General features: G+C 57.2%; 2 protein-coding genes across 2 annotated transcripts; both read right to left on the reverse strand.

Moving 5' to 3' along the window:
• Positions 1-612: 612 nt before the first annotated feature.
• Positions 613-9,598, reverse strand: ATP6V0D1 (ATPase H+ transporting V0 subunit d1). Its single transcript, XM_044434227.1, has 8 exons — positions 9,297-9,598; positions 7,909-8,080; positions 7,067-7,245; positions 6,433-6,512; positions 5,741-5,818; positions 4,433-4,609; positions 3,259-3,336; positions 613-2,154 (listed from the first exon to the last, which is right to left on the reverse strand). Exons 1-8 carry the CDS (start codon positions 9,430-9,432, stop codon positions 1,993-1,995), a joined length of 1,062 nt encoding a protein of 353 aa, XP_044290162.1. The 5' UTR covers positions 9,433-9,598; the 3' UTR covers positions 613-1,992.
• A 1,301-nt stretch (positions 9,599-10,899) lies between these two features.
• On the reverse strand, positions 10,900-14,265 carry LOC123025349 (agouti related neuropeptide). The gene is made up of 3 exons (XM_044433936.1): positions 14,094-14,265; positions 13,061-13,137; positions 10,900-11,171 (listed from the first exon to the last, which is right to left on the reverse strand). Exons 1-3 carry the CDS (start codon positions 14,263-14,265, stop codon positions 10,971-10,973), a joined length of 450 nt encoding a protein of 149 aa, XP_044289871.1. The 3' UTR covers positions 10,900-10,970.
• Positions 14,266-14,772: the final 507 nt, after the last annotated feature.

A 14,772-nucleotide genomic window follows, 5' to 3' on the forward strand; every position in this document is an offset into this window, starting at 1 on the left:
GATACGGGAGCTCTTCTGCTGCTTCTCTACAACTTGATGTTGTGATATACTGCCAAAAACATTGGCCAGGTTGGACCAGTCTGCCTTCTCTAGTCGCTTGTTGGCCAGTGGCTGACCTCCACGAGAAGGCCCTTTTCTTTCCTTGCTGCTTAACCAAAGCTGCCTCTGTTGCTTGGGGCATTTTGCAGGTTGCTCTGCCCTTTGCAGTCACCACCCCAGTGGAGAAGTGGAGCCGAGGGTGCCTTGCCACCTGAGACCAGCAGACACATGCATGCGGACGGCCCGAGACCCTTTCCCAAATCTGCAAGGACAGGATTGTCTCTGAGAAATAAAGCACAATTAAAGCTATTGCATGGTCTGGCTGCTTGAGTTGCTGTCTTGCAGGGGCACGGCAAGAGCCTGGCTCCCTCTCATGTGCAGGGAGAAGAGCCAGTTTCGTGGACCAGCACCAGCATGGGCGCATGGGCTGCCTGTCCTCCCTGCACACTTCCTGGAGCCAGCAGGAGCCCACTGGCTCCTCCCATGTGGCTCAGCGCACGAACACCAAGGAGCTCAGGTCCTAGCTGGGACGGAGCGCTGCCTCACAGGAACAAGCGAAACCAGGAGAGGTGCTTTGTTTCGGGAGGTAATTTATTATCACACCTTAGAGAGGGAAATAAGCAGCAGGCAAACACGTGGAGCGCAGTTGAGTCATGGAGCTGAAGCACCTCTTGGACAGAGGCTTGAAATATTCTCTTCAAAAACACATCAGCCAGGAAAGGCCGCCTCCTCCTCCTCCTCCAGCAGGCTGCAGCACTTCCTCGTGCTAGAGGGACAGAGGCCAGGGCCTGGGCAGCTGGGGAGCTGCTTCTCCAAGACCAGGATCGGTTCCCAGGTGGAGGCACAGCCGTCCCGCTGAAAAGCAGCAGGGATGGCAAGAGCGGGGGAGGGATGGGAAGCAACGAGCAGCACGTGGAGAGCCACAGGGGTCATGTCTGGAGCCGGCCACAGAGCCTGGGGACTTCAGCTAACTCCTGGCAGAAGACGACAGCCAGGAAAGCCTGGGGCACTCCAGTCCGGCTTTGGATATGGTCTGATCTTCCTGGTGGGGCCATTCCCAGGCATGGCCCTGCAGCCTAGAGTAGAGCAGCAAGGCCGGAGCCCAGCAAGAAGCTGGGAAATGGCTGCCTCCTCCCATTTCCATGGGCTCGGGGGACGTTCTGAGTTGCCCTGCACCTTCTAGGCCTGACAGAGGATGGAGAGGAGCTGCCCCTTCCTTTGGGAAGCATTTGGGAACAGCACCCTGGAAAAGAGCCGCATGAACAAGGGTGCAGAGTCTTCTAGGGAGCGCCAGATGACAAGCCGCTGCCAGGAAGGCCCTGCTCCTTCCAGCATGCCCATTTCCCACACTTCCCCAGGTAAGGGCCTGGTCTTCCAGGGCCACTAGCATGGGGGGCAGGGGAAGGCCGCATGCAGACAACCCTGAACCCAGGGGACTGCCCACTCAGTGGAAGTGCCACCGCACCCCAGGGCCCGCCAGCCCTGCCAGTGGGCCTTTCAAGAAGTGGAGTCCTGGGTTCTAGAAGGGCCTTCTGTGAAGACCACCCCTGTCCACTGCAGGACTGGCTCCTCCACGGTCCTGGGGTAGCAGAGCCAGGAGAGCAAAGGCAGTTCAAGGGGGCAGCACAACCCGTCCCCGGATGCACCCTGTGCAGACACGCGCTCCTCGCTTCATCATGTCCAGACACAATCCAGGGCTGGTGTTCAGGAGCCTCGCAACCCAGCCCTTCCTCTGAGCAGGACACACTTCTGGCAAGACAGAACAACTGAGGCCGATCGACACACAGCACATACAGTGACATGTTACAACTATGGGGGGGACGGGACCCTCCATGAGAGCCAGGGGGCCTTGAGTGTCCTGACAGCAGCCTCCCTTTCCTAAAGAGCTACCTTCGGGACAGGATGGGGTGCCAGGAATCTGGGAGCTTTGCCAGGCAGGCAGGCAGGAAGTACTTAGAAGATGGGAATGTAGTTGTCAATCTTTGCTCGGTGGCGCTGGGCGATGCATTCCGCAATCCATACGATGTTGCGGCACTCCTGCTCCTTCAGCTTCACGAAGGCGTAGAAGACACCGAAGTGGAACTGGTTCAGGAATGCCAGCTTGTTCAGCTTCACCTGTTGAGAGCAGAGGCCGGTCAGGCAATCCTCCCAGCCAGACCCAAATTCCCGCAGGAAGGGTCCCGGCAGAAACCAGAAATTCACTACCAGGAGATGCCGTGGGGCCACCAGTGTGGCTGGCCTCAAAGGGAGGGCTTATTTGTCGTGCCACTTGTAGGCTCTCTCCAAACCAGAGGCCAGTGCTGGAGCACGAGGGGGCACTCCTGCTTCCCACTGAGCCTCCTCCAGGGCACTGAGAGCAGAACCCTGCTTAGAAGGCCTCCAGAGTGGATCTCACCCTGTTCTAATTGCCCTGTGATTGTGCTCAATCTTCTAAGGCACTCGGGGAGCCCCCACTTATGGGTGGCCACATGCAGGACATCCGACAGGAGAAGAGACGCAGGAGTACACCAAAGGGCAGCACTTCTCATCGGCTAGGCAGAGCCTGAGCAGCCCGTGGGCCGCAAGGAGAGGGCTGGGCCAAGGGTGCAACCGGACAGCCGGGTCCCACAGATAACACTGCTCTGGGCCTCCTGCTGACACGCCCCGCCCCCCGGTCCCCTCTGGTCTGTTCAGGATCCATCTCCTGATTCATCGAGGCAGCACAGACTCCCTTGTCTCTGACCAAACTTGGATTTCAGGCAACCCATTGGCTTAGGGAGAAGCCAGGGCCTGGAATGGCCGCGTCCGAGTGGCTGGAGCGGGCCTGGCCCCATAATCACACTTTGGCCACCACAGTGACAGACAGTTCACACTGAGCACAGCTCTAAAGCTTCAAAAATCACCACTGGCAGAATTACAAGGATAGAACGTGCGGCCGATCGCTCCCGGCAACCTGCCCAGCCCTCAAGAAGGAGAGCTCCAGAGGCATGGCCCTGCCACCATCAGGGCCTCCCACAAGGCCAGCCAGGTCCCCAGCTGCTCTCTGCGCCAACACCCATGCCACCTGCACCCGGCAAGCGGTCCAAGGGAGCACTCACACTGCCCGCCCCTCCACTTCACCCTCACGACAACAAGCACCCGTCCCCTAAACTGGCCATCAGCGCAGAAGATCCACTGGGCGAGTGGGCAACGTGGATCACACGGGCACAGCAAACGCTCCCAGCAAAGAGGCCACCTCACCTCGTGCTCAAAGAATCTGTCCTCCAGCGTCTTGTCTCCAGGATTGCTACCTGCTCCTTCAAACAGCAATTTATATTCCTGCGAGACAGAAAGGTAACTGCAGGTTTTGTGGTGACGGACACCCTTCTAAGCCAGTGGGGACATGCGCTGAACTGGGGTATTGAACAGAAAGTTGAGAGTCCCTGTTAATACCTCATTTTCTCTGTGTTGGGAAACATACGACTAAAGCGACGCTGCAGAGAAGAGCAAAGCTTAGGGAAGACGGACGCCTCTTCAGCAGCAATGAACTGTAAGGAGGAGAGGCAAACCTTTAAAGGTTGAGAAGCCTCAATGCACATGAGGGGGGCAATGGAGAAAGGAAATGGGGCAACTCTGCCTGGTTCATCTCTCCCCCCCCCCGCCCCGTAGAGAGAAGGCATCCCCGTACCCAGTGCTTGAACCGTCAAGAGCCCCCCTGACCCCGCTGCCACTGGGGAGCTTTCGGAGGTTCGGTTCACAAGATGAGAGGAAAATGGAGTGCAGAGAAGTGTGGGGCAGGGCTGTTCATCAGCAGAGACACACCAGGTCCCACCCCACCTGCTCAGGGGCTCCTCACACTCCCCCGCAGCAGGCCAGCCAACTCACAGGCGAGATTGCGCAGGTGGAGATGCAGACTGATGGCAAGTCATTGCCACTGGACTGCTAGGAACAGCCTGGGGCGGCTGTCAGCAGAGAAACACAGCCTTCCAGGATCTCCCGGGCCCCCTGCTGCAAGAGCAGGAGCTGCCCTGCAGCCACGGGTGCTCCTGCTCAAGGCTTCCCCTGCTCTGGTGTGCAGAGGAGGATAGGGACAAGCAGGTGTGGAGGACGCTGCTTCCCCTCGAGCATGTCCCAGCCAGCTCTGGCTGACAACACACACCAGAGTGGATTAATTCTGTATGGCGCTTTCTTGTGCTAGTTCCTGTTGTTCTGACTCCAGGGCAGTTTTATGAGCAGCACTTTGCAGAAAGGGGTGCGCAAATGGACCCTAGTTCAAAGTCCAGAAGCCATAGTAAACCCAGAGCAGGGCCCATGTGCCTGGAGGTCTGGGCTCTGGGCTCTCCAGCCAGCACTCCCACGTGCTATGCAGCCCCAGTGCACCTTCCCCCACCCCCCCACCCCCCATCTTGGAGCAAGGAAGCTTTAAAGCTCCTACCGGGTAGTAATCAGCCACGGCTTTGACTTGCTCATAATCATCGGCTCTTGCAAGCTGGGCCAGACCTTCAGGATAAAGTTTGCCACAGTGCGGGAAGAGCTTTGCGCGGTCTTCCTTGGACAGCTCTGTGCCAAAGGAGTTGATGGTGATGATGAAGGCTCTGCGGTCAGCTTCGAACTACAGGAGAAAATGGACAGGGCAACCCTGTGAGGCAGGGCAAGAGCTGGGAGGGGAAGGGGAGACGGGGTGGAGGAAATACCCGACTGCCAAGGTGGCTCTTCTTTGGCACAAGCAAGGGGGGCACCAAGCCCCCCAGGTGTGGGAACTGTGCTGCAGCTCCTCAGCTGACCCAGAGCCACCGTCGTGAAACCTTCTTTGCCTCTCAACCAGAGGCCACTGCAAAGCAGTTCGAGAGAAGCAGAGGGCTGAACACACCACGGCAGCGCACCACACCATGTGGTCATCGAGCTAGTGGAAGCGAGCCCTGCGCTTGTCACCAGGGCAGGCCTGGCAGCTGCCCGAACCAGGCACGACACTCTCGCCTCCGCTGCGGCAGGGGCGAAGGGGAGACTGGCAGCCCTGGCAAGTGCTGCTCAGGCCCTGTGGCGGGGGAGCCGGCAGCAGTGCTGACTGGCCAGGCAGAGGCAGCAGAGGATTCTGCCGCGCCTGCCAGGTGGCTCACTTGCAGGGGCTTGGCCCACGATGGGTCAGGCTGCCTGGGCTCGGTTGCAAACAAGCCCAGCTGCAAGCCGCGGTTTGCTGGGGGACCAGAAGCCAGCCTGACAAGCTCTCGCAAGTACACAGGGCAGGACCACCCACTGGGTCCGATGAACCACCCGAGACCACCATGGCTTACAATCTCAGCCCCTGGAAGAACAGCAAGCTAAACATCAGGTAAAGGGAGAGTTTAAAGAGCTGCATTTGAAAGCTGAGAGAGCAAAGATGAATTGCATTTCTGGAAGGTGCACATTTCACTTTTAAGAAATGTTTCCAACCTTTTTTTAGGCTGAATGTAGAATCAGACTGTCCTTCAGACTTTTTAGAACACAGAGCATCTGAGCATCTGAGCTCAAGCATCTCTCTCAGCTTGTGCTCAGGCTGCCACGGCAGCAGACCTCCAAATGGGTCAGATCAGCTTTTTAAAGCCGTTAAGTGGGGCAGTTGGCTGAGCACAGGAAAGGCCGATCGCCAGCGAAAGGGGACATCAGACCTTTCAGCACCAGGGGGCAGTCCTGGCCTCAGCAGCCAGAGCACGAGCCACAGCCCGTGCGCACGCCAAGCCCTGCGGCTGCTTGAGCAGGCACCTACCTCCAGGATGGGGCACATGGCATCTGCCGTTGTGCCACTGAGCATCTTGCAGAACTTGTAGAAGGACTCGAGGTAAGCCTGAGGGCAGGAAAGGCAGCAGAATCAGGCCAGTGCAGGCAAGCACCCATGGCACAGACATGCAGGGATGCAGGACTCCCGCTGGGCGCTGGGCCTCATGAACTGGCCATGGCTGTGGAAGGACGTGCAGCACTGCACTCGGGCTCCCTCTGCTGTGAGCCCACGTGGGCCGCAGCACCCGGCAGGTCTGGCTGCTGCACCTCGGCGGGAAGAGCCCTGATCCACTCATGGTGGTGGCAGGGAGGCCGGCACGTTCCCTGGCAGCAGCGCCCGCCAAGGCAGCACCTAGGCCAGGCCTCAGGCAGCGGCACAGGGCAGAGATGCCACATGCATGGCCGCCCGCTTTCCCCAAGCAGGCCGGGCCGCCCTTCTCCATGCCTTGCCAGGGGTCACGAGTGAAGAAAATCCGTGAGGGAGCCATGGGCCTATCTGGGGGCAACATGTCTCCTTGCCCAGCATGTGACGCTGATGTGGTGCCCCCGAGGTGGGCCTGCACTGCCTCTGGGTGCAACTCCAGCAGCTAACACCCTTTTATGGGGAGGCGTTTTAAGGGCCCCAGAGAATCACCTTCCGTTGGCAGGATTTGGACTTCAGGAAAGCAGTCGGCCACTGACCTTGTACAGTGTGTTCCGAATTATTTCAATGTTCATTTCATCCAGGTCTTGTTCAGATATGCAGTCTTGGAAAAAGGCAGCTGGAAGGAAAGAAAAAGGGTGAGGAGGGCTGAGAATCTTCAGTGCACGTGCTCCTTCCCTGTCCGGCCAGCAAAAACTACAATTCTGTGCAGCCAATGCAAGTTACAGCGAGATTCTCCATCAACGGCATTTCCAAGGAGTGCTGTCAAGTGGAAACAGTAAGATCTCCCTTTAGAGGACAGAGAGAGCTGCATAAGCCATCTTAAAAGGCTGGGGAGCCTCTTTCCATGTTAGAAAAGCCCTTGAGGTTTGGATGCAACTGAAGAATGGATCCAGAATACTGGCTCGCTTCAGCTTACAGTGCTTGGAATGAGGGAAAACCTAAAGAAACATGTGAAAAACACTGCATGATCAGCAGGCAGGAGAACTCCAGAGGGCCAGATCAGGACTGTGCAAGGAAATCTTTAAAAAGACTGGCCAAAACGATTTCCTACCAGTAGTGAGTCACAGACTGGCGCCATAACACAACTGGCACCAGTTAATGTCCAGAAGATCCCAAACTGCTCCCAAACCAAGGTTCTCCCTTGCAGGAAGCAAGAGGCCCCTTCCTCACCCAGGGGCGTGTCCACAAGGATGGCGCTGTAGAGCTCGGCCGGGGTCTGGGCGATGTTCACGGCCTCCATCTGCTCGAAGCTCCCCAGGGGGTGACACTTGGGCACCAGCTCCGCAATGGAGCGCTGATGCAGTGTCCCCGTGATCAGGAGGATGACGTTGTCGATCATGTAGCTGTACCTGGAGAGAGGCAAACGGGGGACTGGCAAGACAGGACAAGGGAGCAGGGCCAGCTGCTGGTTCGCGCAAGGGGGCAGCCAGTCTCTACAAGGTGGGTCATTTTCATGGCGAGCTACTCCAAGGACTGCCAAAGGCAGCTTCTCATGTCATTCAAACCCAGCTGGGTGACTTTGTGGGTAAAAGCAATGGCCTGCAAGAGCAGCAAAAACCAAGAGTGCTCTTTGCGATCATGCGAGGGTTGCCACCCCTCTCCTTTGCCACTTCTCCGCCCACTGTTTCCATAGGACTAAGCCTGTCATTTCTGGTCGATAACATTCTGCAGTCAATAACTTTCCCCCACTTTCACCAGTGTAAGGAGCAAATGTCCACTGCTGAGAAACTGGCATAAATATTCCACCCGTTTTACTGCTCTGCCCTTAAGATTTGCACAGCGGCTTCCCCCATGTTGTCGGGCACATGCAGAGGGGAGGCTCTGCGGCTCAGTTCGGGTCAGATGGACTGCAACTCAGCAATGGCCTGTCAAGGAGGCAGGCCTGGCTCAGCAACCATGGACAGCAAGTACCTCAGCTCCTCACGTTCCTAGCCTTGACCTGGAGGAAAAGAACAGCGGCCCCTCTGCTCTCACACCCACTCAGCCTCTTCCTCTTCTTCAGCCATACTCACGTTATGAAGTCCAGGAAGCTGGCCAGGGGCTCGTAAGCGTGATTCCTCATGTGGCGGAACTCCACCACCATCTTCTCCTTCAGCTTGTCATCAATGACAGATACTGTGAGAGGAGAGGCTTCATTTGCAAGGAAGTTCCCATAGTCTGTGCTCTGGAGGTGAAGTTTCAGATCTGAAAAAGTAAAGTCAGCCTTCATGCTAGAGGCCGAACCTGACAAGATTACCTGCAACAGGGAAGCTTCCCCGGAAAAGCACCACGGGGCACAGAACAGTCATTCACACCTGACTTCATTTTGAAGGTGGACAACTTGTTTGTGCTGAGGGTCTGACCTTCGGCAGGGTCAAGCACCTCCTTCGCTCAGCAGGGACAGTGACTGTGCAAATCCTGTGGTTTCTGATGCAGGCTCCCAGGTGCCACAGGACCAATGGGATCCCTCCCCCCATTGATGGACTTGGATAGGTAAGATGATTTTTACCCAGGACGCACTAGTGGGTAATACAAGTCTGTCATTTTCAGCTTTGCATGTCAAATATGACCAGTCTATTAACGTACTGCCATTCGGCCACAACAGACATGCAAAGTTGAAAATGACAGACTTTGTTAAAATCTAGTTCTCCCTCGGTACTGAAAGCTCCTATTCATGATATGCTGACATTAATAACCAGAAGATATTGTGATGAGGAGTTAGTATGCACTGTTCACAGTGGCCAGCACAGTCCAATAAGCATAGCCAGAAAAAGCTACAGGGATTTGTGAAGCTGCATTGCAAGGGATCAAACCACCAGGAGCAAGACTGGGTGGATGCCTGCAAGCTTCGCTTTTGCTTGTTTTGATAAACTGCATTCAAATTTCACCACTGTATTCAGTGACCTGCATGTTACCTTTCTGACAGGCCGGATTTCCCCCCAATTATCCCCCAAACCAAAACTGGATTAATAAGAGGCTGATCAGGAAACTGACTCAGGATACGTCCACAAATGTTTATTACTAGGGAATAAATGTGATACAGAGAGTGAAAACGGGATTGTCCATGATTGCCTAATCAAGGGATTGCTCTTCAGCATTTCTGAATTGCAGGCTATGCCTTACACGGGAAGGCAGGAAGACTGAACAGACTCGCAGGGGACGGCGTTCCGCCGTTGTCCGAGGCCACTTCCTCACCCGGCGCTCCAGCCTCGGCCGGGGATCGCGGACAGCGCAGCGTTACGAGCAAGCCCCGACGAAAGGCGCCGCGACGGCGTCAGGAACTCTCCGGGGCCGACGACAGCTCCGGTCCCGGGAAGCCGGCCCTGGGGAGGGACGGAAGAGGGCACGGCGCCGAGTCCCGCCCGCCGCCCGCCGCCCTGCCCTGCCCTGCCCTGCCCTGCCCTGCCCTGCCCTGCCGCACCTTCGAGGCTCTCGCACTGCACCAGGTTGACGTAGTCCGCCTGGCTGAGGACGCCGGCCTTGAAGCCGCGCACCAGCCCCTCCAGGTAGCCGCTGTCCACGTTGAAGTACAGCTCCGGGAAGCACGAGAGCAGCATGGCAGCGGCGGCGCTCAGGCCCGACCGGCTCGGAAAACGCGGAGTCCGCCGACGCTCCGGCCCGCTGCGCTCACGTAACGCGAACCGGGCCCGCCGGCGGAAGTGTACAGAGGTAGGACGCCTAGACCGTCGCCCTTCTCCTGCCCTCCCGGAAGTGGGAGAACAGCCAGAGGGACCCGTAGGACGCCCTGGATCACGCAAGGGCCTCCGTGATTGACTGGGAAGGCGGCCCCGCCCCCGAAGAAGCCAACCTCCCGAGTCACGTGAGCGGTCCCGTGCGGTGGCGCTTCTAGAGTACGCTTCCGCCCGGACTGATGCTCCGCCCCTCCTCGCCCTGCTCCACGCGCGGACGAGGCGGCCCCGCCCACATCTCGCAGGTGGAAGCGGCCTCGGAGGCGCGGAAGCGTCTCCGGGAAGTGGTGCGTCTGAGGTCGCCCCCGCGGAAAGGGGTCCGAGGGCGCGCCTGCTACCGGCAGGGAGCGGCGGCTGTCAGGTCCCCGACGAAGAGCTGGGCAGAGCCGCTGCTCGGCGCCGGATCGCAGCGAAGCTCTTCCCGGCTCCAGGATCCCCACCGGGGGAAGCAGCCGCGCCAGGCCGGCCTGCCCCGCTGCCCCGAGAATTACGCACTTGTTCCTCGCCTCCTCGTTGCGCGTTTATTTCCTCCTTTTCGGCAATCGAATTGACGTCTCCAGGCGGCTCAGACCAAGAAAAGAGACAGGCCGCTCCCCAGGCTCGCTGTGCAAATGGCGCTGAGAACTTTTGTTGGGAAAGCACGCTGCAAATATTTGCCATGGTGGTGTCCGTCTCCCTGCTCACCCAGCTTGAGGAATAACACGAGGGGAAAACACGGGGTACCCGCCTCCCGCTGCTCGGGCCAGATGGGGGACTCGCCAGCCTGCAGTGCCTCACGCAGCCCCCTTGAAAGGCCTGGCCTTTATCCCCCACCCCCGGCCTCCTGGCTTGCCCATCTGCCTGCCCCACAGCTCCTCTAGCCCAGCCAGGACAATGTGCAGCCCCACGCCCGCCCATGCCCCTATCGGGGCCCCCCGTAGGCCGCTTGTTTTCTGAAGCAGGCACGCAGGAACTGGCACCACTGGGGCCTTGCTTGGTGGGAGGAAAGAGGGCCCCGGGCCTGTTCCTCCAGGCTAGTTGGACAGCGGCCCCCACTGACTGGCCGCACCCGTTAGCCTCATTTCAGTCGAGCTGTTTCAGTGGGCATGCTCTCCATAGGACTAATTCTGGATGTGATTCGATCTGGCAGTGGGAGCTTCAAAGAGCAGATAGGATGCATATCACGTCCCTGCCCATCAAAATGCAGTTTGAGGTACCCAGAGGGCAGGGTAAGGCTGCAGGATTTGGGAGAGGGCTGAAAAACAACTCCCTGGGCTTTTGGCAGCCTGGCTTTCCTTTTTAAAGAAAACACATGAGCCAGTAACTCCTTCTCTTAGGCTATTTATTAGGACAGGGAGCAGAGCATGCGGACCTCCTGCCACTCAAGCAGAGAGTGGAGAGAAGCTGTCCTGCAGGGGATGTGTTGGCTAGTTCCTGCCACAGGAGAAAGTGTTGGTAAACTTCTTGCAAAAGCAGTTGGCATTGAAGAAGCGACAGTAGCAGGCAGCACATGGATCACAGCAAGGGAGCTTGTGCCCCAGGCATGATTCCTGCAAGCGGACACATCTGCGTGGAGAGCGTGGAGAGCGCTCCTCCCGCCCCTGGGCCTGCAGGGCTGCCGGTGACATCTGCGAGGAGAGAGACAGGGAGTGTTGTAGCTCGCACAGGCAACTGGGAAAGGACAGAGAGCAACATGGCACAGAAGAGGTCTTCCATGACTGCAGAAGCATTTGGGAAGAGAGCCAGTTCTGCATGTTTGCAGAACTTTTTTATTCACCCACATTTTCCAGGAGATCCCCAAAGTGTGGGCCCCCATAATGTCCTTCCAAGTTTCCCCCGTGCTGCTTCCACCTCATATTCTTGGCAGAGAACACCAGACTTTAGTTTTCAAAGAGAAATTTATCTCCACATGTGTAGATGCCCTTAACACAACCTTTTTTGAGAGAGTTGTGGACAGTGGCATATATCAGCAGGCAAACACATAAGAGTTTAGCACTTTTGTGCTGGGCACCATTTTCTGTAACCTGTTATATCTCATTTTAGACTGCTATTTTGTTTAGCAATAAATCACTTTCCCAATTATATATTAAAAAAAACAAAATGGCAGCAAAATACCAACTCATAAGAGCTATAGCACTGTAATGTTACTTGAAGAAAGCTTAATGGCATTATGAGGGCATGGTACCATAGCATTTGAACCCTATTTTTAAAATATTTTTGGTTCCTAACAGTAACTGACTTGCTAAAACCAAGAATAATCTTCTGGCTACTGTAGGGATTGGGTGGCTGGTTTAGTTTATGTAGCAAGCCTGTAAAGCTGGAGCTGTCTCCAGCCTTGGACTCTGGCACCAGCCTTGAGCATGTGCCTGTAACTTGCCAAAATGGTACGTGTGTTTCTTCAGGTAAGCGCAGAAGGGCCTCTTCCTTCCGCAAGGAGGCGCTCAGCTGCCACTCATTTCAACGGATCGCCCTCAGTGGATGGTTCCCACTTGTCTAAGCAGGCTTGCCAAGGGAGATGGAAAAAAGGCCACCTCATTGGCCTGGGTTTCCGGGAACTGCCGATCCTGTGATGTTCTTTGACCGTGGCCTGCTGTCGGCGGCATGGGCAGGGGGCTTCTGGCGCCATGGCAGGCACGTGGCTCATGCACACACGAACACAGGGCCTCCTCAGTGTGGGCCGTGAGCACAGCAGCAGCTCCCCTCCAGGGCTGCCTGCCAGAATCCTGGATGCCTGAGCTGAAGTGCAGCTCCCTGCATGCAGGATGGGGCCAGCCTCTTTCCCCATTCAAATGAGTGCTCAAAGCAGGGGCGGTAACTCCCGGCCCTCAGCCCTGGTCTGGGTACTCTGCAGCACATGGCTCGTGCCACCAGATTCCTCCCATGTGCCCCTCCTGCTCAGGATGGGGGTGCAGGGGGTGGCTGTGCCTACTGCTCTCCGCCAAAAGCACTCAGGCCCCAGGAGCCTGTCCTGCCGCTTTGGGGGTTCCCAAGAGCAGTGTTCCACCAGGAAAGGTTGAGTGGGGAAACACTTCATTTTCCCAGTGTTTTAAGACCTGACTGTTTTAATTGGAGTTTTATTATTGAGTTTTTAGGACACTGTGTTTTAAATTGTTTACATTTTATATTGTTAAACTGTCCTGAGACTTCGGTAATGGGACGGTCTAGAAAAGTTTTTAAAAAATAAACTTTCCTAGTACAACTTGGAGCGTGATCCTGCTGGGAAAGTAAATGCATGGGCGGGGTGGGGTGGGGGATCCTTCCCTTCCCAATAGAAATGTTGGGAAGAAGGTAAAAGGAGAATGGTCTGGATCAGGCGCTGGGCAGTGCGTGCTGGTGGGCTTGCTGGCAATCCTGGCTGCCCCAGGAGCACTGTCTGCAGCCCGGGACTGAGGCGGTGGCTCACCGCTGCATTAATGGCTCTCGGATGTGAGTCTGGGGTAGGGTGCCCAGCCCTGCTTGAGACCCTGCAGGGTAGCCACCCCCAGGCTGATGCAAGGCGCAGTCGCTTTTGGGTTACCTGTGGCTCAGCCGAGCTGGGATCCAGCAGAAGGATGTCTCGAACTATTGGCATCTCCAGGACAAGCTGTTCAAGATCTGTAAAAGATGGGGGGCGGGGGGGGCAGCCGAAGAAAGCAGAGAAGCTGTAAGGCACCTGAGGAGCAAGTCCTAACTAATAGCAGTTTCTGTGCTGTGCAGCGGGGGTCTGGGTGAAACACATGCAGTGCCTGGCCAGTCAGTGCCAGGAGGAAGCCCCTGGAAGCACCTCACTGGGCATGAAATCTGCAAGTGAAGCGCCTCAGAACCCACTGGTGTAGGCGGCCGAGAAGGACAAGCTGGAGGGAAGATTTGAGCCGGCTGCTCACCCCACATGCTCTGAAGCTGCCGCAGCTAGAAACAAAGCTGAGTTTTAACTGGGAGAGGGAGGGGGGAAGCGAAGCTCCCCAAACGAGAGCAGGCACAGCACTTCACAAACGGTGGTGGGGCAGCTGATAGCATTTCAGCAGTCACCAGCTATGCATGCTTCTGCCTTGGGAGGGGCTCTGGGGAAAAAACTGCTTGTAACGTTTATTTTCAGCTGGGAAAGTCAGCAGTGGTGGGAACGCAGGAGCCAATCTGTTGCTCTGGCCTGCCCAGCAGTTTTGCCTCTGTTTTCTCATGTTTGCTTTTTTGTGGGGGAGCGATAAGAACCAGAGTGCCAGTTGAATGTTTTGAAGGTTTGGAGAATCTGTTGGATGCCGGAGGGTTTGGGCAAGGCTGCAGAATCATAGACCCAGCCGCAAGCAGGGTCCGAGGTTGTACATAGTGGTCTTGCTAGGCGCCTGGGAGGGAGGGGAGAGGGCAGCCGATGAGCCTCCCCTGAGCTGCGCTCAGCTGGTCCTGGAGGGGGCTGCCTTTCCCCCAAACCCCCAGAGGCACTGGCTGCAATGCTTGCTGGGGCGCAGTGACCGCCTGGGGCACAAGGCCTCCCCTCTAGCCATTGCAGAAGCCCCCTCTTGGCTGCACGGAGGTGCCCGGACAGGCAGACAGAAGGTGGCTCTGGGGGAACTGACCTGCGGGCGTCTCTCTGGCTGTCTGCAGAAGGCTTGGGTAGCCGGGCCTGCCTGCTTCGTCCAGAACAGGTCCCCCCTCATCCAGGGGGCTGTGGCCGTGGCCAGGGCTGGAGGCCTGGAGGGCCGGGATCCCCAGCAGGAGTCCCAAGGACAGCAGTAGTATCTTCAGCATGGCTTGGATCACCTGCATGCAAAGGGAAGGCGCTGAGGTGCAGGGGAGGCTGAGCACCACGCAGCAGGCCACTTAAGCACCGGGTCAGCGAGTGCCGAGCTTGCCCTGGCATGGCTGCGTTCAGCCCCTGTGCTTCACAATGGAGGATGAAGAGCATCATTCCTCGAGTTGGCAATGCACCCTCTTCCCAAGCGGGGCTGGGCCCAAGCACAACGCTGAAAGCCCTTCCCCTGTCTCGCACTGTGCTCTGCAGCCTGCCCCAACAGGGGAGGGGAGTGGGCATGCAGGGGCTTCTTTGGGTCAGAAGGCACATGCTGTTGGCACAAACAGGTCACTCTCCTCCCCAGGCTGCATCCTCCCAATGGGCAGGACTGCCCCTCTCGTCATTGTACCAAAGAGCCAGGGTGGCCACGCATGAATCCCAAAAAATGCATCACCCCAAAGGAGGGCCACGTTGTGCCCATCATGATGGATCGTGCCACCTGATCATGTTCCCTGGCAAGCTGC

Source organism: Varanus komodoensis, unplaced genomic scaffold (assembly GCF_004798865.1).
Source record: "Varanus komodoensis strain SLA01 unplaced genomic scaffold, ASM479886v1 scaffold27, whole genome shotgun sequence".
In the NCBI taxonomy this organism is placed as follows: Eukaryota; Metazoa; Chordata; class Lepidosauria; order Squamata; family Varanidae; genus Varanus; species Varanus komodoensis.

What these genes read in the sequence shown, in the direction of transcription:
- ATP6V0D1 (XM_044434227.1), bottom strand. Translation starts at nt 9,432, where the DNA reads ATGCTGCTCTCGTGCTTCCCGGAGCTGTACTTCAACGTGGACAGCGGC. An exon ending in GCAGTGCGAGAGCCTCGAAG is followed by an intron (nt 8,081 to 9,296) that starts GTGCGGCAGGGC and finishes TTACTTTTTCAG; the next exon opens with ATCTGAAACTTCACCTCCAG. An exon ending in CCGTGGCTGATTACTACCCG is followed by an intron (nt 3,337 to 4,432) that starts GTAGGAGCTTTA and finishes TCTGTCTCGCAG; the next exon opens with GAATATAAATTGCTGTTTGA.
- LOC123025349 (XM_044433936.1), bottom strand. Translation starts at nt 14,265, where the DNA reads ATGCTGAAGATACTACTGCTGTCCTTGGGACTCCTGCTGGGGATCCCG. An exon ending in AGCCAGAGAGACGCCCGCAG is followed by an intron (nt 13,138 to 14,093) that starts GTCAGTTCCCCC and finishes CATCTTTTACAG; the next exon opens with ATCTTGAACAGCTTGTCCTG. An exon ending in CCAGCTCGGCTGAGCCACAG is followed by an intron (nt 11,172 to 13,060) that starts GTAACCCAAAAG and finishes CTCTCCTCGCAG; the next exon opens with ATGTCACCGGCAGCCCTGCA.